Source organism: Eschrichtius robustus, chromosome 2 (assembly GCF_028021215.1).
Source record: "Eschrichtius robustus isolate mEscRob2 chromosome 2, mEscRob2.pri, whole genome shotgun sequence".
Classification (NCBI taxonomy): domain Eukaryota; kingdom Metazoa; phylum Chordata; class Mammalia; order Artiodactyla; family Eschrichtiidae; genus Eschrichtius; species Eschrichtius robustus.
Genome location: NC_090825.1, coordinates 42,844,708 through 42,867,630, shown reverse-complemented (window position 1 = coordinate 42,867,630; position 22,923 = coordinate 42,844,708). Strand labels below are relative to the sequence as shown.

Here is a 22,923-nt window from a genome sequence, read left to right as displayed (position 1 = left end):
ATAATGAACCATCCTTGCATGCCTGGAATAAATCCCACCTGATCATGGCATATAATCTTGTTACTGTATTGTTGTATTTGGTTTGCTAATATTTTGTTGAGGATTTTTGCCTCTATGATCATCAGAGATATTGGGCTATAATTTTTCTTTTTTTATGTTGTCTCTGTCTGATTTTGGTGTCAGGGTGATGTTAGCCTCATAAAATGAGTTGGGAAGCATTTCCTCCTCTTCGGTATTTTGGAAGAGTTTGAGAAGTATAGGTATTAAATCTTCTTTGAATGTTTGATGGAATTCACCTGTGAAGCTGTCTGGTCCCAGACTATTGTTTTTTTGTTTTTTTTTTTTTTAAACTTTTTGTGTGGGGGGTGGTATTTATTTATTTATTTATTTATTTATTTATTTATTTATTTATGGCTGTGTTGGGTCTTCGTTTCTGTGTGAGGGCTTTCTCTAGTTGTGGCAAGTGAGGGCCACTCTTCATCGCGGTGCGCGGGCCTCTCATTATCGCGGCCTCTCCTGTTTCGGAGCACAGGCTCCAGACGCGCAGGCTCAGTAATTGTGGCTCACGGGCCTAGTTGCTCCGCGGCATGTGGGATCTTCCCAGACCAGGGTTCGAACCCGTGTCCCCTGCATTGGCAGGCAGATTCTCAACCACTGCGCCACCAGGGAAGCCCCAGACTATTGTTTCTTGGAAGCTTTTTTGAGTACTATTTCAATCTCTGTACTAGTGATTGGTTTATTCAGATTTTCTATTTCCTTGTGATTCAGTCTTGGAAGATTGTATGATTCTGAGAATTGGTCCCCTTCTTCTAGGTTGTCCAATTTGTTGGTGTATGACTGTTCATAGTCTCTTATAATCCTTTTTGTTTCTATGGTATCTGTTGTTATTTCTCCTCTTTCATTTGTAGTTTTATTTATCAGCATTTTTTCCTTACTATGTCTAGCTAAAGGTTTGTTTATTTTATCTTTTCAAAGAACCAGCTCTTAGTTTCATTGATCTTTTTTATTGCCTTTTTAGTCTATTTCACTTATTTCCACTCTGATCAATATTATTTCCTTCCTTCTACTGACTTTGGGTTTTGTTTGTTCTCTTTTTTCTAGTTTTTTTAGGTGAAAGATAAAGTATTTATTTCAGATTTTTCTTGTTTCTTAAGGTAGTTCTATATTGCTGTAAAATTCCCTCTTAGTTCCACTTTTGTTGCATCCCAAAGATTTTGGTTTGATGTATTTTCATTTTCATTTATTTTCAGGTAATTTTTGATTTCTCCTTTGACTTCTTCTTTGACCCAATAGTTGTTCTATAGCATGTTGTTTAGTCTCCATATATTTTCCAGCTTTCTCTTTGTAGTTGATTTCTAGTTTCATACCATGGTGACTGGAAAATATGCTTGATATAATTTCAGTCTTCTTAAATTTATTGAGACTTATTTTGTGCCCCAACATATGGTCTATCATTTGAGAAAGTTTCGTGTGCACTTGAGAAGAATGTGTATTCTACATTTGGATGGAATGTTCTGTACAAATCTATCAAATCCACCTGGTTTAACATTTCATATAAGGCCCTGTTTCTCAGTTGACTTCCTGTCTAAATGATCTATCCTTTGATGTAAGTGAGGTGTTAAAAGTCCCCTACTATTATTGTGTTGCTCTCAATTTCTCCCTTTAGGTCTGTTAATAATTGTTTTATATGTTTTGGTGTTCCTATGTTAGGTGCATGTATATTAGTAACTGTGATTTTTTTTTAATTTAATTTTTTATTGAAGTATAGCACAGGGAACTATACTCAATATTTTGTAATAACCTATAAGGGAACAGAATCTGAAAAAGAATATATGTGTGTGTGTGTAAACACACACACAGACACACACACACACACACACACATATGTATAACTGAATCACTTTGCTGTAATATCTTCTTGATGAATTATCCCATCCAGCCACTTTGTGTTTTTGAATTGGTGAATTCAGTCCATTTACAGTTAGATGATTATTGATAGATGAAGACAGTATCGCCATTTTATCTTTTGTTTTCTGGTTACTCTACATCTCCATTATTTCTTTTTTCTTCTGTTTCCATCTACCATTTTGGTTTGGTGTTTTTCTATGATGTTTTTCTCAGTTTCCTCTTTTTTTATGTGTCATGTCTTTGCTCTGGATTTGTGTTCTGTGGTTTCCATTGGGTTTGTATAAAATTGTCATACATAAAAGTCCTTTTTCTGCTGATAGCATCTTTTTTTAAAATTTCATTTATTTATCTATTTATTTATTTTTGGCTGCACTGGGTCTTTGTTGCTGGGCGCAGCCTTTCTCTAGTTGCAGCAAGCGGGGGCTACTCTTCGTTGCGGTGCACGGGCTTCTCATTGTGGTGGCTTCTCTTGTTGTGGAGCATGGGCTCTAGGCACATGGGCTTCAGTAGTTGTGGCTCACGGGCTCTAGAGCGCAGGATCAGTAGTTGTGGCACATGGGCTTAGTTGTTCTGAAGCATGTGGGATCTTCCCAGACCAGGGATTGAACCCATGTCCCCTGCATTGGCAGGCGGATTCTTAACCAATGCGCCACCAGGGAAGTCCCTGCTGATAGCATCTTAGCTGCATTTACCTATATGGATTCTGTCCTTTTCCTCTTCCCCTTTTGTGTTTTTGTTGTCTCAAACTATCCCTTTTTATATTGTGAGTTTGTTACCAAATTGAAATTTTTTTCTACTCCCGCCCTTTAACCTTTACACTATAATAAAGTGTTTACAAACCTATTCTAATAAAGAGTTGCAATTTTCTGATTTCGTCTATTTATCACCTTACTCAAAATTCTGTGTACTTTTGCCTTTTAGTGTCTGGTAGAAGAGCTCCTTTCAACATTTCTTATAAGGCAGGTCTAGTGTTGATGAACTCTCTCAGCTTTTGTTTGTCTGGGGAAGTCTTTATTTCTCCTTCATATCTGAATGATAACTTTGCTGGATAGGGTATTCTTGGGTGAAAGTTTTTATCTTTCATGGTATTTTGAGAATATCATCCCACTCCCTCCTGGCCTGTAGAGTTTCTGGTGAGAAATCTGCTGATAGTAAAATGGGGGTTCCTTTGTAGGTTATCATCCTTTTTCCCCTGGCTGCCCTTAAAATTTTTTCTTTGTCACTGATTTTTGATGATTTTCATATAATGTGTCTTGGAGAAGGTCTTTTTGCATTGAGGCAATTAGGTGTTCTCTTAGCTTCATGGATTTGTATATCCAATTCCTTCCCCAGGTTTGGGAAGTTCTCAGCTATTATTTCTTTAAATAAACTCTGTTCCCTTCTCTTCTGGGATACCCACTAACCCTAATGTTGCCCTTCCTAAAAGAATCAGATAGCTGTTGTAGAATTTCCTCATTTAAAAAAAAAATCTTATTTCTCTTTCCTCTTGTATCATTTCTAGATTTCTGTCTTCAAGCTTGCAAATTCTCTCTTCCATTTGGTCTGCTCTATTTCCAGTGCTTTCTAATTCATTCTTCATCTCATTTATTGAATTCTTCAGCTCTAGAATTTCCGTTTAGGTCTTTTTTAGTTTCAATCTCTTTGTTAAAGTATTGCCTCTGTTCATTAATTTTATTCCTGAGCTCATTGAAACTGCCTTTCTACAAGAAAACTTGTAGCTTGTTGAGTGTCTTCATAACAGCTATTTTGAATTCTCTATCAATTAGATCACAATATTTCATGACTTTATGATTGGTTTCTGGAGAACTGTCATTTTCTTTTTTTTTTTTTTCACACACACACACTGTATTTTATTTTTACAAGAGATAAATAGACTGACACCAAGCATTGTACATGGATGACCACAACAAAAGCAACAGTGATTGCAATTACCAAACATGAAACACACTCATACTATGTCACAATATTGACATTCAGTCCAGTAATCCTCCACTGTAACAGCTCCTTTACTTTGCAGTGAAAATTGATTTGTATATTCTTTGCCTCTGAGTCCTTGTGGGATTTTTTTTTTTTTTATAATTCAGACAGAAAGTCACAAAATGTCATTTTCTTTTTGTAGTGCACTGTTACTGTGGTTCATGGTGCCTGATGAGCTGTTTCTCCGCAGCCACATTTTATTTTTTTTTACATTTTTGCTTGATTATAACGGGTTAAACAGATTAGAAATTGAGGCCTTTCTTTTGCTTTCCAGTAGGTGGTGCTATAGCACAATCTTTTGGTTTTTCTCACCTGAGCCAACTCTGGTTATATTTGAGCCCTTACTCTCCATCCTCCATCACCTCTGTTAGTGGCATTACTCTGGGCCCTCATTATTGCTTCTTGTGCCTCCAGGGTTGTTGGTGCCTTGCTTCTGCTACTGTCACTGGCATCACCAGACAGGATGGTGGACTCTTCCTTCGCATCCAGGATCTTCTGAGTCGCAGACTCTGACACTGCAGGGGGAGGGAGACGAAAGGGAAGAAGAGCCAGGATTGCATGGGCACCTTTGCTGTTTTCAGTGTTGTAAGGTTCTCCGTCTCTGCCTCTGTGGCCATGAGGGCTGTTGAGGCAGGAGTTATGTACCCCGCCTCCCCTGCTGCTACCTGGTACTCTGGGGCTGCAGTCTCAGCTGCTGCAGCCAGAGGGGTAGGATTACAGGCACTGCCTTTGCTCTTCCCTTGGTTTCTCCCTCCCTCAGTTCCCCCTCCTCTGTGTGTTCCAGTCCACTCACTCGTAGATGTACAGATGTGTGGGATTCTCCAGCATCCTAGTATGTTGGGCAGAGGCACCTTTGTTGCGTTGTGGATGTTTTACTGGTTTACTGGTTGAAGGGGAAAGATAAAGGTAGCTTCTTATTCTACCATGTTGCCAACGCCCTCTCTTCAACTTTAAAATGCGTCCACTGCGTTTTAAATTTTGGCTATTACATTTTGTGTTATTATTTTTTTTCTTTTTTATTATTTATTTAGGCCTAAACATTCATTATGGTCCTTTTCAAACATGCTGTTACTTTTTGAAAATGTCCACTTTTTCCTTTATTTGTTTAAACATAGGAAGCATAATTATTTTATAATCTTATTCTGATATCCCTGTAGTTGAAGCCTTCGTGGATCTGTTTCTGCTGTTTCTTCTGGTTCTCACTAATAGTACTTTGTTTCTTTTTTTTTTTTTTTACATTTTTATTTTTATTTATTTATGGCTGTGTTGGGTCCTCGTTTCTGTGCGAGGGCTTTCTCTAGTTGTGGCAAGCAGGGACCACTCTTCATCGCGGTGCATGGGCCTCACTGTCGTGGCCTCTCTTGTTGCGGAGCACAGGCTCCAGATGCGCAGGCTCAGTAATTGTGGCTCACGGGCCCAGCTGCTCCACGGCACGTGGGATCCTCCTAGACCAGGGCTCGAACCCGTGTCCCCTGCATTGGCAGGCAGACTCTCAACCACTGCGCCACCAGGGAAGCCCAGTACTTTGTTTCTTTATATGCTAGGTTATTTTTGGCTATGTACTGTTCATTGTTCTTGAAAGATTGTTAGCAAGTCTTTTTTGAGGCCTAGGATCAATCTTTTCTGTATCCTCATAGAAAAGATTTACATTTGCTTCGGCCGGTTACCTATAAGCTCTACCAAGCAAGTAACCTGAAAGTATATTCACAGCTTTAAGTGTTCTTTGATCACCTTGCAAATCCACATGAGGTGCAGTTTGTGGTATATAATATTTCCCTCAAGCGCACGCACACACACACACACACATACACATACAGGCTGTACTCAGTGTCAAGAAAACTTGTTTGTTATTCCTTTGTGAGGCAGTGAGGCACTTTTACTTCTTGTTAACTCCTAATCTAATGGTAAAGTTCTTTGTAGTCCCAGCTGTATGGGAAGTAGGGAGAGGAGATGATTTCTTACTACAATCGTTCCTTACTTTGGGTGAATCTTGGGTTTTGTCTTCTATTTTCTTAATACTTCACAAGGTCTTGAAAACCTCAGCCCAGTTTCTCCTGGCACAGAAAATACCCTCAGATCAGAAGCAACTTCTTTGAGCTACTTACTTTCTAGGTTCCTTAAATTCACCTACAAATGGCCTGCTTTTCCTTACTAAAAGGTGCTTTTCAAAAACTTTTAAAAAATATTGTATCTAACCTGCTGTATAAAAAACTAAATAAAATTAAATTAAAAAAAAATAACAACAACAACAAAAAGATTGTAAAGGGCTTCAAGAGGTCATATTGTCCATCACCCTACCTCAGCTGTGCTGTACATACTGTAACAGTATTAGAAATTTAAGATGACCTCCTTTATACCTGACCAACTTCTTAATTTTTTTTTAACACACTGACTCCTATTTTCAATTGATGTTTAATTTGTATTATATTCACTACTTTTTAATTTTTCTCTCTTATTGGTTTAGGAAACTTTTAAAAAATCTTCACAAACACAGCTATTTTATTATGTTAAAAGTTTTAATGTTTTGATTTCCAACTGTCATCAGCAAAGTTTTAATATATTTCACAGACCAAAAAAATAAATAAATAAAATGAAGCTATGAGATCTCCGAATAAAATATATATATATATATATTTTATCCAGTATTTTTAGTTGTTTTCTGCAGGAAAATGAGTCCAAGTAGCCTAATCTATTTTATTACTAGAAATGGATTGCCCTGCTTCTTTTTTACTAAGCTGAAAAATAAGCAGTAACTCCATTTCAACTTAACAAGTTTCTGATAATATAAATATTTTAGGCATGTAGCTCATTAAGATATCTTCAGCAAATTCCTGTGTTTTTTCAATTTCTTATGCATGCAAATGTATTACCTATTAATAGTAAAAAATTGTTTAAATTAAACTTTAAATTATTTATCTTTTCTGATTTATTATAGGACTGACTTCTTCAGTGCTTAGAGTCTGAGAAAAATGGCAAATATGGATAGTGATTCTAGCCATCTTCTCATCCCTGAGGTAGATAATGAAATAAATCCTGGACCTATGAATATCCAGTTTGATTCATCAGATATAAGATCCAAAAGGTAAGTGTTTAAAATAAAATATTTATTTTATAATTAAGGTTTTTAATTATTAATATAGAACTAATTATAACCAAATATATATAACTTTGATTATAAAATATCCAGTTTCTTACAGAATCTGTATGTTTGTATGTGGTAGAGAATAAATATAAATACTCTTTTCTCACTTATATCTGACTTTTTAGAGTAAACTCCACTTGTCTGTCAGGGGTGGTTGGGGTAAGTTTTATGAAGTAAGATGCGTATAACTCATTTAACAAATATATATTGATTATCTGATTTGTGCAAGGTAACATGCGAGGTGCTGGGGATAGAACAGTAAAAGTAATACGTAATCCTTACCTTCATTGAGCTTAAGTTCCAGCAGATAGTTTAAGATAATTAGAGTTTAAAATTTATTTCATTGCATACCTGGAAAACCCAAAAGAATCCACTGAAAAATTATTATAAATAGTAAGACAGTTCAGTAACGTGGTTGTTTACAAAACAGGCAAAAATAAATAGCATTCTGATGAGAAAATATAATGGAGAAAAAGACAAAATACATAGGAATAGCCTTAAGGATGTGCAAAATCTATATGAGAGAAACTTTAAAATACTACTGAGAGACCTAAAATAATATGTAGAGTATTTCTTCAAATCTGAGATGCTGATTATAAATTGCGCTGCTTTTTTTTTTTTAATATTTATTTATTTATTATTTATTTGGTTTCGCCACGTCTTAGTTGTGGCAGGTGGGCTCCTTAGTTGTGGCATGCATGTGGGATCTAGTTCCCTGACCAGGGATCGAACCCGGGCCCCCTGCCTTGGGAGCGCAGAATCTTAACCACTGCGCCACCAGGGAAGTCCCTGTTGTTGTTGTTGTTTTTAATATAATACTCACATAAACTGCTACCCATACCTCTGTTGCAACAATTTCTTTGGACTTAGAATTTTATTTTGATGTTTACTAGAAGAACTCTTGTAATTATAAAAGTAAAAATATAAACAAAATATATCGGTTAAGATATTACAAATCTGATTCTTCGCATATAGAGTCTGATTCTTCTGAATCACTTTTTGACTTGCAGTCATCAAAATCAGTGTTTTTTTCCTGCCCACACAAAATTGTTCTTAGTATCACTAAGAACACTGATAGTGTAACATTTCTTGAAAGAATTTTCTTCCTAGTCACTGACACTTTTTAGTTTTGATGCTTGCACTTTCCTGATCTTACCAGAAAGTGTCACAGAAAGCTTTCTAGACACTGTGGCTCACATTTCTTCCTTAAATGGTCCCTAAATGGTTTGATGACTGAAGCAATCACAGGTGACAGTTACCTGGATTATGAGATGCATCCATATTTTAGAAATGATTAAATGTGCATATTAGAATTAATAAGATAAGACATGTAACAAAAAGGCATATACTGCTCTCAGTAGGGAAGACTCTAAAATAAAATGTCATGCTCTTAAATTTTAATCCATAAAATTAATGTGATCTGCCCCTCACCAAAAAACATGCCAGCAACGAATTCCAAAGTTTACCAACAATTTCATTTCTAAGCATTAATTTGCAATGTCAAATAATATATGTACAAGGTTGTTTAATGCACTATTTTTTATAATAGCAAAAGATTGAAAACAACTAAAATGTCTTTTCTTACAGGACTGGATAAATAAATTATGGCACATTGATACAATGGAATATTTTTCACCCATTGAAAAGAAGGAAGTGGCTTTATTACATATCAAAATGGAACAAGTCTTCAACTTATTTTGTTAAATGAAAAAAGTGAAGTGCAGAGCAGTGTATATAGTATACTACCATTTGGGTAAAAACAACATCAACAAGTTATATATTATGCAAATATGTATAAATGACTCTGGGGGAATAAATAGGAAACTGTAAGATGGTTGCCTCCTCAGAAGGAAACTGAGTGCTTGAGGTGGGACCTGTGGCAGATTACTGTTCGGTAAATACCCAGCTATTCAACAACCCCACCTCTTCTTTGCCAGCAGTGTTAAGGGTCTAAGTAGTTTCCGATCCAGGAGATGAAGGAGGATTGGTTTAAGCTAGTCTTGATAATCCCATTTCCATTTTCCAGATACTTAATTTTTTAGTCTTTTTTGCAGCTAGAGCAGTGTGAAATTTATCACATGAGAAATTTATCTTTGTCATTTAAGGTGGCCATCAGAGAAGATAATGAAATGAATCTTGTAATTTTCACTTATATGTTCCAGTATCAGTGAATACAGGGACTAATGAATGCTGATTAAATGCTCAGGATTTTCTTGAAACCTCTAAATTCTATGATAAATAATTGACCACTGTGACAATAGAACATAGGTCATTAAAGTGTATTCCACTGCAATAGGTTGGCAGGAGTTCAGACAGTTCTCTGAGAATTTGTTTAACCGTGTAGATTAAATGGAAATATATTTTCTATAATGAAACTTGTCAAAATGAGAGGGAATCAACTGTTTTCAATCATAGGATAACTAGGTAAGCATGTTTTAAGGAAGGCAAATATTTATAGGGGTTTAGCAGTATTGAATGCTAATTTGCTTGTGAAATAATTTCAGAAACTTATTTGATGAGGAAAAAACTGGAGTACCTTAAAACATTGTTATTTCTACTAAAATATGGGTTATTTCACTTTATATACATAAATATCAGACACAGTGAGGGAAAAGTGTCTTCAATTAGAAGAACCAACTTAGACAACTATTTCCAAAACTTCAGTCATTTTAGAGTCACCTTATGACTTTGGTGATATCCCAGTACCACCTGTGTAATATTATAATTTAATATTTTTTTAATTTATTAACTTTGAAAAATTAGGGTTAATTTAGCCTCATCATGTATTTGTGAAATGATGAAATATTGTTTATACTTTTTTCTAATATGCATTGCAGTAAATGCCAAGTAGTTAAAATAGCGTTTATCCTTGTGCTACCTAAAATCATCTTACATATAACCACACTTTTGGAAACTGTCTTAGGCTGTTAGAATATAAAGAACAACATCTGATACTTTTAGATTGCTTATCCTCAGTTTAGTTCGTGGTTGACTTTATCTCTTCCACTAGGTGGCAGTCAAAGTCATGTTTCGGTTCAAATATAAGAATTTTAAGAACTGCTTTGGGCTAAAAGATAACGTGCTGGACCTGCTTATCATTTTGTTGGACCTGGGGTCTAATTAGACTTAGGTGGAAGAAGGAGCTTGTCACTGTAGAGGAATGATACATGTCACAATTATTTGGATTATTTGGGGAACTTTTGCAAACTACACAAATCCACTTTTCCCTCTGCATGCCTCCGCTCCCCTCTCCTCCCCTCCCCTCCCCTATTAGTTTTTTTACCTGGTTTGGGGTGGAGTGAGGAATGTGGGTGGCAGGGCAGGAAGGTTTAGAAATCTGCTATACTGTATTTGATAATATTCCATTGGCAATCACTGGTCTTAGAGATTGTTTTCCTGCTTTTCCCAGACTTTCTGGTAACCAAATATTAGACCTGGTATTCAGGATTGCTTCATGCTTTGCTGCTGCTCTGAGATTATGACCTTTGGGAGTTGACTACCCCAGCCAGCCTGAAACCAAACTGTGAAGTGGTTAATTTGGCTTTGAACTTCCCTTTTTCCATTTTCTCAAACTCTGTTTCCTCTTCCTTTTTTCCCAGGACTTAGGGCTTTCTTGCTCCTCTCTGTGTGCCCAGTTTTTCTCAGGGAGTTCACTCAAAAATTTCCTCTAGACAGTGCTTTGTAAATTATACTTTTTCTTCCTCCCCTTATTCACTAGTGCTTATCTGTCCTATTCGTGCAGGGCTCTTTTGTCTGTTTCGGTGTTGTGATGGCAAACAATCTGATGTGTCAAAGACCTAGTCTATTACTTTTCCATGGCTGTTTGCATTTTAATAAGGAGAATCCTAGAATATAAAAGCCTAACCTAGGCCTTCCCTGGTGGCACAGTGGTTAAGAATCCGCCTGCCAGTGAAGAGGACATGGGTTCGAGCCCTGGTCCAGGAAGATCCCACACGCTGCAGAGCAACTAAGCCCGTGCACCACAACTACTGAGCCTGTGCTCTAGAGACTGCGCACCACAAGTACTGAAGCCCAAGTACCTAGAGCCCGTGCTCTGCAACAGTAGAAGCCACGGCAATGAGAAGCCCACGCACCACAATGAAGAGTAGCCCCCTCTCACCGCAACTAGAGAAAGCCCACGTGCAGCAACGAAGACCCAACACAGCCAAAAATAAATAAGTAAAATAAATAAATTTATATAAAGAAATTAATTAATTAATTAATTAAAAGCCTAACCTAAAGGTTAGATTTTTCTAATTGATAACATTTCAAGTACTCTGGTAAGCCAGTGGGGTAGAGGTAGACATTGAAAATAGGCAGTTCCGGGTGCCCTTCAAACATACTAAGCATGCTTATGGCCCCTATTTTTTTTTTTTACAGTGTCTACTTGTCTACACATCTACTTGTCTACACATCTACTTTACAGTGTCTACTTGTCTACACATCTACTTTACAGTGTCTACTTGTCTACTTGTAAACTGGCCTCTCTCACTTTCATCTGTCGATAATACTATCACTGAATAGCAGCCTGAATTGATTCTTTTTGGTATTTGTGGTCCTGGGTCAGGGGGCACATAACAAAGTGAAGAGTTTATCTATTAATGTGCCCTGGACCAATAACAGTGATTGGGAGTGATTATTGACGCTTGGTAGTTTCATAGTTGGGGATTTATACAGATCTAGAAAAGTAGTTTTCCCAAGAGGGTTGGTTTCCAGAGCTGCATAAATTGCATTTTGAGGAACTTGCCATCCGTGTTAAATAGACAGGACCAGGGCCCTTAACCATTTATCAGTGCCATGGAGCTGATACCAACTTGCTGATTGTATTACAACTTCTGTACCCTTCCCTCTCCTTCCTCCTTTTCTCCCTACTCTCCTCCCTCTCCTCTTTTCTCTCCCTTTTTAGTCCACTTCTCTAACCTCCCTTCTCCCCACTCTCCACCATTATTTTTCTCCAGTGGAACTCTTTTTGCTAAATGCTTGAAGAGGGCAACCCTGGCCATGGATTCAGAGGTGCTTTAAATCTAACTAAAGGGACTTCCCTGGTGGTGCAGTGGTTAAGAATCTGCCTGCCAATGCAGGGGACACGGGTTCGAGCCCTGGTCCGGGAAGATCCCACATGCCGTGGAGCAACTAAGCCCGTGCACCACAGCTACTGAGCCTGCACCTTAGAGCCTGCATGCCACAACTACTGAAGCCCATGCACCTAGAGCCCATGCTCTGCTGCGGGAGAGGCCACCGCAATGAGAAGCCAGCGCGCCGCAATGAAGAGTAGCCCCCTCTCGCCACAACTAGAGAAAGCCTGCGCACAGCAACAAAGACCCTATGCAGCCAAGAATAAATTAATTAATTTAAATAAATAAATAAATAAATAAATAAATAAATCTAACTATGGACTTTGTTAGAATGGGATCTTATTTCTAGTCCCATCAGAACCTTTTTATTCTCAAGTTCACAGGTTCTTTTACTTTTGTCTCTCTTTCCAGATGTCTTTGTTTGCTTAACTATCCTTTTGTATACATATCTGCTTGCCTGAGTTGCTTCCATTTCTTTCCTTATTCTCTCTGGTCTGTCTGATTTTGCTGTTTCCTTCCTTGCCTCTAAACTAATGCTTTATTTTCTTCCCTTTCTTCCTCCCTCATTGACATTATTTGGACAAGCCTGAAGAAAGAGGGAGCCTAATGAGTTTGGTGCTCATTAGTGCCAATCAAGTGTGTTTTGTTGGGAGGAAAGGGTATGAAGAGTTGGGCTAGCATCTTTCTCTGTCTACTCAGTATTATAACATCTCCAAGTATATAGTTGAAAAGGCTTTTAGTGTGTAAGCCAAAAAGTAATGCAGGGGGCTGCAAATAAGAAAAGAGTTTATTGGGGGGGGTCTTAAAATTACAATTCGGGAGACACAGATTTGGGTAATCCTGAAAGTGTTCTGAGGAAGAGAAAGAGTCAGGGGCTTATAAAGACAAAAAGCCACAAGGTTGTTAATTGCCTGGGAAGAATTGTGATTTATCCTTAAGGAATCACAAGTTGTTTTAGGATAGGGGTCCTACAGGTAGATAGACTGTCACTAGTTATTTTAGGGTAAGGATCCAATAAGTATCTTGAGTTTCTGGCAGATGTTCTGGATGACTTGCTTGTAAGGTCAAAAGGTCACACTCCATCCAGGCTGAGACATGCATAAGTCACAATTCCTTAATGGCTTCCCAGCTCCATTTTCGAGAGCTGTCAGCAATACCAACTCCATTTGGATTTTCCTTTCACAAGTAATTACACTATTACTGCAAAAGCAATGAAACCAATTGCAAGTGTACAATAAGAAAATTGAAACTCCTTTTAACAAACAGACTTAAAATCAAATATTTTAAAGTTATGGAAGCACATGAAATTTATGGATCTTGTTAAAAGCCTAATGGATGACTGTAACCCAAAGATAAGGAACTGATGTAAAAATAACATACTGAGATTATGTATCTTTGGCTTGCCTATTATTTTTTAGTCTTAGTCTGAAATTGTCTCCAAAAGTCTATTATATATTTTTTCTATGGCTTCTTTTTTTAAGATTTCTTCTTGCAATCTGTTCTGTATTCCTTTGTCACAAGGTATGGTTTCCAAGATCTTTTTTTTTCTTTTTAATATTAATATATATTTACTATTATTTATTTATTTATTTATTTATTTTTGGCTGTGTCGGGTCTTCGTCTCTGCGCGAGGGCTTTCTCTAGTTGCGGCGAACGGGGGCCACGCTTCATCGCGGTGCGCGGGCCTCTCACTGTCGCGGCCTCTCTTGTTGCGGAGCACAGGCTCCAGAAGCGCAGGCTCAGTAGTTGTGGCTCACGGGCCCAGTCGCTCTGCAGCACGTGGGATCCTCCCAGACCAGGGCTCGAACCCGTGTCCCCTGCATTGGCAGGCAGACTCTCAACCGCTGCGCCACCAGGGAAGCCCCCAAGATCTTTTAAATATTAAGAGATAAGTGAATGCCTCAACATTTTAAGTGAGGAAATATGTTTTCTATACAGTAATATAGAAAATTACTTTGGTGCTGCACTTAATTTAAAAAGTCTGATTTCATTGCAACAGCATCACACTTCCTCATTTCTTCTATTTCAGTTAGTTTATAGTTTATCTTGGCATGTTCTCACTACTTCAATTAAGGTAATTTCTCTCAAATTTGAATTTGAATTCCAACAATTCATGTCTCTCATATTTGAATTTGAATTTCATCAAATTGAAATTTGCATTTCCTCAAATTCATATATGACTTGTTTATTCTAACACGAGTTTTTATATCTACCAATACCTCTGATTTTTTATTTTCTTATACCTCTTCTGTAGAATAGCTTAATCTTCTCTTAAATCCTGTCTTATTCATTATAAATTGATGTAGGCATTGGTGTTCATTCTGTCTTTGTTGTTATGCCCTACGACTTACATATTAAAATTTATATTAATTTATTATATTTTATTTTGTTTCTCTTTTATTATAGTTAGAGAATTATTTTTATTTTTTATTATTTTTCTTATTTATTTATTTATTTATTTATGGCTGTGTTGGATCTTCGTTGCAGTGCACGGGCTTTCTCTAGTTGCGGGGAGTGGGGGCTCAGGCTTTGCATTGCGGTGGCTTCTCTTGTGGTGGAGCATGGGCTGTAGGCACGCGGGCTTCAGTAGTTGCAGCACACAGGCTCAGTAGTTGTGGCTTGCGGGCTCTAGAGCGCAGGCTCAGTAGTTGTGGCACACGGGCTTAGTTGCTCCACGGCATGTGGGATCTTCCCGGACCAGGGCTCGAACCTGTGTCCCCTGCATTGGCAGGCAGATTCTTAAGCATTGGGCCACCAGGGAAGTCCCTGTTTTTATAAATATTTTCTATTTTATTTATTTCAGCTTTACTGAGGAATAATTGGTCTATTTTATTAAGGCTAGTAAATTTGGGTGTTAAAAAAAATTGCTTAAAAAGAGGGCATGGTCCTTAAACGTTGCTAGTGGGATTGAAACATGGTATGGCCACTCTCTTTTCCTTCCAGTTTTTTTGAGATATAATTGACATCCAGCACTGTATAAGTTTAAGGTATACACCATAATGATTTGAGTTACATACATTATGAAATGATTATCACAATAAGTTTAGTGTACATCCACCATCTCATATAGATACAAACTTTAAAAAATAGAAAAAAATATTTTTCCTTATGATGAGAACTCTTAGGATTTACTCTCTTAACAACTTTCATCTGTAACACACAGAATTGTTAACTATATTTATCATGTTGTACATTACATCACTAGTAGTTATTTATCTTGTAACTGAAAGTTTGTAGCTTTTCACTGCCTTCATGCATTCCCTACCCTCATTCTGCCTCTGGTAACCACAGATCCGGTCTCTTTTTCTATGAATTTGTTTGTTTTTGAAGTATAATTGACATACAGCACTATGTTAGTTCCTGTTACACAACATAGTGATTTGGTATTTCTGTACATTTTAAAATGATCACCATGATAAGTTTAGTTATGATCTGTCACCATACAAAGCTATTACACTGACTATATTCCCCATACTATTCATTTCATACCCGTGACTCCTTTTGCAACTGGTATAGCCACTTTTTTTTTTCTTTTGGTATAGCCACTTTTGAAAAACAGTTTGATAATTCTTAAAAATGTTAAATATAGAATTATCATTTGACCTAACAATTCCACCCCTAGGTATATACCCAAGAGAATTGAAAACATGTCCACACAAATATAAAGAAATGTCCATAACATTTATAATAGCCAAAAGTGGAAACAATCCAAATGTCCTTCAGTTGATATATGTATAAACCAAATGTGATATATCCATACAACAGAATATTATTTGACTGTAAAAAAGAATTAAAATATCAATATATGCTACAACATGTATGAACCTTGAAACCATTCTATGTGAAAGAGACCACACAACAAAAGACACATATTGTCTGATTCAATTTATACGAACTATCTAGATTAGGTAAAGTCATAGAGACCGAAAGCAGATTAATGGCTGCCAGGGGCTGAGGAGAGGGGATAATGGAGTCCAGGATTTCTTTTGGGGTTGATGAAAATGTTCTAAAATTGGTTATGGTGGGACTTCCCTGACAGTCCAATGGTTAAGACTCCCTGCTTGCAATGCATGGGGCATGGGTTCGATCCCTGGTCAGGGAACTAAGATCCTGTATGTCTCATGGCAGAGTTAAAAAAAAAAAAAAAAACAAAAATTGATTATGGTGATGGAGGCACAACTCCATAAATGTTCTAAAAACTATTGAATTGTACGTTTTAAATGGGTAAATTTTATGGTATGTGAATTAATATCTTAATAATTTTTTTTTAATTAAAGAGGGCATGGGGGATTTCTGCTTATGACAAGGGCAGATTAAGGAATTTGGACCAACCATCTTGCTGAGAATAACTAGAAAAACTGACCAAAAAAAATGTTTTTAATCTGCCTAAAGACATGGGAGAACTGATAAAACAATGAAGAATAATGGGGTCTAGATCAAGAAGAAGGAGGAAACCAAGAAAGGGGAGTCCAGCATTTCCTCAAGGGTATCTGCCAATTCCAGTTTATTAGCTGGGTGGCTATTAAATTGACAGAGCTTTCAACAGCTTTACAAGGCTAGAGGGAGAAAAACTGGAATCCAGGGTTCACTAATAGTGGGTAGGCCCCATGCAAACTTTAGGTTGGAAGCCCTAAGGTCTATAAGCCTAGAAATATGAGTGAACTGGAAATAGAATGGCCTTCTTTCAGGGACTGTAGCTCAACTTTAACTCATCTCAATCCCTAAAACTGGATTAAGGTAATCTAGGACTGCTAAATGTCTCAAATTGGCTCCCAAAAGCAAATGTAAACCCTTTCTAAAGAAAATAATATTATTCTAGGCTTCAACTTATTTATACTGTTTTCTGTATACTAGAATTCTATTAAGTATTATGCCAGGTACGTAATCAAAAATAGCTAGGCATAAGAGAGGATGAGACAACATGATTAGAAATTAAGAGACTTGATACACAATGAAGACTGACAGATGATCCAGATAATGGAGTTATCAGAAACACTTTTTTTTTTTTTAAACATCTTTACTGAAGTATAATTGCTTTACAATGGTGTGTTAGTTTCTGCTTTATAACAAAGTTAATTAGTTATATATATGTTCCCATATCTCTTCCCTCTTGCATCTCCCTCCCTCCCACCCTCCCTATCCCACTCCTCCAAGTGGTCACAAAGCACTGAGCTGATCTCCCTGCACTACGCGGCTGCCTCCCACTAGCTATCTGTTTTACGTTTGGTAGTGTATATATGTCCATGCCACTCTCTCACTTTGTCACAGCTTACCCTTCCCCCTCCCCATATCCTCAAGTCCATTCTCTAGTAGGTCTGTGTCTTTATTCCCGTCTTACCACTAGGTTCTTCATTACTTTTTTTTTTTTCCTTAGATTCCATATATATATGTTAGCATACTGTATTTGTTCTTCTCTTTCTGACTTACTTCACTCTGTATGACAGACTCTAACTCCATCCACCTCACTACAAATAACTCAATTTCATTTCTTTTTATGGCTGAGTAATATTCCATTGTATATATGTGCCACATCTTCTTTATCCATTCATCCAATGATGGACATTTAGGTTGCTTCCATGTCCTGGCTATTGTAAATAGAGCTGCAATGAACATTTTGGTACATGACTCTTTTTGAATTATGGTTTTCTCAGGGTATATGCCCAGTAGTGGGATTGCTGGGTCATATGGTCGTTCTATTTTTAGTTTTTTAAGTAACCTCCATACTGTTCTCCATAGTGGCTGTATCAATTTACATTCCCACCAACAGTGCAAGAGTGTTCCCTTTTCTACACACCCTCTCCAGCATTTATTGAGAAACAGACTTTTTAAAGACTATGTTTAGTATGTTCAGGGAAATTGAAATAAGGTTGAGAATTTTGGCACTGGCTAGAAATGTAAAAAAGAACCAAATTCATGGAAAATATTTATTGAATAAAAAAATAACCAAATGGAAAATCTGAAACTAAAAACTAAAAATCAAAAAACAGTAACCTGGGCTTCCCTGGTGGCGCAGTGGTTAAGAATCCACCTACCAATGCAGGAGACACGGGTTCAAGCCCTGGTCCAGGAAGATCCCACATGCTGCGGAGCAACTAAGCCCGTGCACTTCAACTACTGAGCCTGCACTCTAGAGCCTGCGAGCCACAACTACTGAGCCCACGCGCCGCATCTACTGAAGCCCGTGCACTCTAGAGCCCGTGTGCTCTAGAGCCCGTGCTCTGCAACAAGAGAAGCCACCACAGTGAGAAGCCCGCGCACCGCAATGAAGAGTAGCCCCCGCTCGCTGCAACTAGAGAAAGCCCACACACAGCAACGAAGACCCAACACAGCCAAAACTAATAAATAAATAAATATATAAAAAAAACAAAAACAAAAAAACAGTAACCTAAGGTAAATCAATCAATGATGAAAACAAATCAAGGCAAGGATGTAGAACAATGGGAATGATTATGCAGTACTAGAGTAAGTGTAAATTAGCATAATCAGTTTAGAAAAGGGTTTGTAATTATCTGCTAACATTGAGTATATGCTGTTTATAATCAATAGAAATGTGTGCACATTTCACCAAGAGCCATGTACAAAAATATAGATTATGAGTTATTCATAGGTGTGCCAAACTGGAAACAACCCAGATATCCACCAACTAGGAATGGTTAAATAAATTGTATTTTCATGTAATGGAATATTACACAGCTATGAAAATTAACAATCTACAGCTGCATGCAAGAATATGGATGAATCTCAGAAAGATAATGTTGGCAAAGGAAGCTAGACAGAAAAATACATATTGTGTGATTCCACTTTATGTAAAGTTCAAAAACAAGTAAAACTAATTTCGTGTGTGTGTGCACCTGTATGAACGTATATGGGTCTACACTCATTTGAAAATATACTAGAATGTTAACTGATTATTTCCTTTTTTATAAATTTATTTATTTATTTATTTATGGCTGTGTTGGGTTTTGGTTGCTGTGCACGGGCTTTCCCTAGTTGTGGTGGGGGGGGGCTACTCTTTGTTGTGGTGCGTGGGTTTCTCATTGCGGTGGCTTCTCTTGTTGAGGAACATGGGCTCTAGGTGCGCGGGCTTCAGTAGTTGTGGCATGTGGGCTCAGTGGTTGTGGCTTGCGGGCTCTAGAGCGCAGGCTCAGTAGTTGTGGCGCACGGGCTTAGTTGCTCCACGGCATGTGGGATCTTCCCGGACCAGGGCTCGAACCTGTGGCCCCTGCATTCGCAGGCAGATTCTTAACCACTGTGCCACCAGGGAAGTCCTTTTTTTTTTTTTTTTTTAATTAATTAATTAATTAATTTTTGGCTGTGTTGGGTCTTCGTTTCTGTGTGAGGGCTTTCTCTAGTTGCGGCAAGCGGGGGCCACTCTTCATTGCAGTGCGCAGGCCTGTCACTGTCGCGGCCTCTCTTGTTGAGGAGCACAGGCTCCAGACACGCAGGCTCAGTAGTTGTGGCTCACGGGCCTAGTTGCTCCGCGGCATGTGGGATCTTCCCAGACCAGGGCTTGAACCCGTGTCCCCTGCATTGGCAGGCAGATTCTCAACCACCATGCCACCAGGGAAGCCCTAACTGATTATTTCTAATGGGTGGTTTTTATTTTCTTCTATAACTTCTATATTATCCTCAACATAAACAATGTACTACTTTTATAATGAGAAAAAAAGTTATTCAGAAAATAAAGCATTCCTATAATTTAGGATAAAAATAGTATATACAAAATGAAAAACCCATTTTATTAAAAATAATGTTTAAATCACCTGTGCTTCTATAGGATGATACAATTTATCTTTTTTCTCTACTTAGGGGATGTTTTGTTTTGTTATTTTGTTTTGTTCTTGTATAGAGAATGTTCTGGGAAAAAAAGCATAAAGAAATATATTCCCATCACATAGAGGCAAGTGTTGTTAAAACATTTTAGTATATTTTTTTCTATCCTTTTCTATGATATTTTATGAGCTCATATACTATATACAATTTAACGTGCTACTTTTTCAGTTTAAATTTCTGTTGCGTGCTGTTGTTACTTCTGTAAGCTATTCCCTAGTTGCCGGCCTGCCTGCCTACCTGTTTCTCTCGTTCTCTGCTTCTGTCCTTCCCTCTCTACTTCCTTCCTCCCTTCCTTTTGTTCTTCTATTCCTTCCTTTTGTCAGTAAACATTCACTAAGCTCTTTTTGGTGCCAGACACTTTGGGGAAGGAGATGGACACTCAGCAGAAAAAAAGGGGGGGGCGGGAATCACTATGATGAAGGGTTATAAATATTTGACTTTTTATGTATATATACAAACGCACACACATATTTTTTTTTCTTTTTAACTCAGTACTCAATTTTCATTAGGAAAAAAATACTGATTTAACCCATCCTGATCCAGCATTACAAAGAACCCATGGGATCATATCCCAGTGAGTAACTATGCTGTAGGGTCTGGCCAAGCCCAGCCAGGAGTAGAATGAGGTCATTTGTGGTACTGATGGCTAGGTGTTTTGGGGGTTTTGGTGCAGGCATTGCTCTGTGTAAGAACATTCAGTGGTCTAGGGCAGGAGTCAGCAAACTTTTTTTTCTGTAAAGAGCCAGATAGTAAATATTTTAGGCTTTGTGGGCATATGGACTCAATTTTGCCATTGTGGAGCGAAAGCAGCCATAGATAACATGTAATCGCACAGGCCTTGCTGTGTTCCAATAAAACTTTATTTATGAAAACAGGCCATGGACCAGATTTGTCCTATCTGTCCGTGACTACCAACCTCTAGTCTGCAAGGAGAGACTCTGGACTCAGGTGTAAGCAACCATAGGGACTGGTACTTCCTACTGCTGTGACCCCTAGGGATACCTCTTGCCTTGCTTTTAGAGAAGTTAAAAAAGTGAGGCCCACTCACCTTAATTTCACTCCACCCTCACAGTTGCTTTTAATGAAGTTGTTGTAGTCAAAATAGCCTTTTGGATAACAAAACAATCTCTAGCCTCCCCCTGAACCTCATGTCCCTGCAGCAAGCCTAGAGTTCTTTGGCAAGGTCATCCAAGGAGTTTAACTGCCATAAACTCTAGAGATAGTGACTGAAGCTAAGAGTGATAAATAAGGGGAAAGTACCAGGTTTCAAGGAATAGTAAAAAGTTTTACAATAAAAATTATTCTTAAGAATCACTGAAATGTCCCAAAAAACTGTAAGCAATTTTCCATATTCTTTCTGAATATCATTTTAAATAAATATGTATTATTTAAATATATCATAATTTAACAATGTTTAACTATTAAGCTGTTTACAATTTTAATTATTTTAAATGATGCTTTGATTAGCAGCTTTCTACATATCGTATTTAAACCATATTTTGATTTCTTCTGATAGAGTGTCAAAAGTATAATTATTAGAATAAAAGGATGTAAAGCACAATTAAGGTTCTTGATATATATAGCCAAATTGTTTTCTAGAAAGGTTGTGCCACTTTATACTCCTACCAGCAATATGTGAAAGTTCCTGTTTCAAAATCCCCTTTCTAGCACTGTTTATTTTCTTTTTTACTAAAACATCTTATATTTTGTTTATAAAACTTTCCTATATGTAAAAGTTGGTAAGAGCCAGTTGGCAGCAGGTTTCACGTTGGACTCTTGGCCTTTATCAGTCTATTCTCTTATTTTGGGATTGGTTTGCGGAGTAACATGTCATACAACCAACAATGGATTCTGGTCAGACTACTACAGTATTTGCCATCTGGGTTGAAAATACAGCCATGGTCACCTGAAAGGCCAGTTTGTGTAGACGATTTGTTGCTGTCTTTCCAGTGGCAAAGCAGAAGTTCTCTTAGCCCATTTACCTTTCTTGGGAGCCATGATAAAGACTTCTAACGCGTGATAAGTAGTATCCCTTTCTTAAGTTATGGAAGAAGAATAAGAAAGAGGCTCTTTTTCTTTGGTAGTCTGTTTAAAGAGTAGATAAATTTTGTTGTCTGTGTTTTCAATTTCTAGATAACAGAATTAGGATAATGAAGAAAGCAATTTTAGTGTTCATCTGAAGAATCACATGTATATATTAAAAATAAGATTTATCTCAATATATATACTTACTGAAATATTTACCTTCTTTCATTACATTTCAAGTTTTTGAGGAAATTTTAGTTAAAATGCTGGCCTGGCAATTTTCTTCTTCCCTGATTTTTTTTTTTTCTTTTTAATGGGGAATAACTAGGTTTTGAAACTAGAAATTTCATTTCTTTTCCAGAAATTCTTTTGGTAGATTTGTGTAAGAAGGAGAGTAATAATTGGCATGACATTACAGGTTGAAGCCTACAGTGTCTCTGTAATTTATTTGTTTATAATTAATATAAATAATTATTTATAACTAAGTATATAATTAAGTATATCTTAATTATAATTTATAATTAAGTATTGTTAATCTTCCTTTGTGGAATGTCAGTCAGTATGTTCCACTGGAACTGCTTTTTCTAGATAGAAGATAGGATGTGGTGATGGTGGTGGTGTTACTGTTTTATATCAACCTAGTGAAAAACTAAAGAACTGTTATGTTTGTATTTACTTACAGGTGCCTTAGCATCTTAACTTTGTTGAAAGTTCCTGATGTTTATATAATTCTTTTAGCCTCATTCCAGTGCTGATACTAAAAGCAAAACAAACAAAAAAACCTTTGCATTTCTGTTACTGATCATTTTGTAACCATGAAAGAAGAGATTGTTTGTTTTCAGGACAGTAGAATTAAAACAATTTATGTGTTTTTAAAAACCAAAATTTGAAAGCATGAATTGCATTGAAAGAATTTTTAAATTCATTCTTAGCAGAATCTGCATTTAATTAAACATATAGTTT

At 37.1% G+C, this 22,923-nt stretch overlaps 1 protein-coding gene across 6 annotated transcripts in view; it reads left to right on the top strand.

Moving 5' to 3' along the window:
- SLC38A9 (solute carrier family 38 member 9) overlaps nucleotides 1–22,923 on the top strand; it is a 109,078-nt gene that overhangs the window by 11,212 nt on the left and 74,943 nt on the right. For 3 of the 6 annotated variants that reach the window (XR_011073070.1, XR_011073069.1, XM_068535347.1), the window contains exon 2: nucleotides 6,821–6,967. Coding sequence is in view for 1 of the 6 variants with exons in the window: in XM_068535347.1 (XP_068391448.1) it covers nucleotides 6,855–6,967 (113 nt within the window). In the remaining 5 variants the exon portion in view is untranslated. Of the gene's footprint in view, nucleotides 1–6,820; nucleotides 6,968–8,614; nucleotides 8,781–8,801; nucleotides 8,922–22,923 lie in introns of those variants that run through there. The other 3 variants (XM_068535349.1, XM_068535348.1, XM_068535350.1) reach the window with 3 other exon arrangements.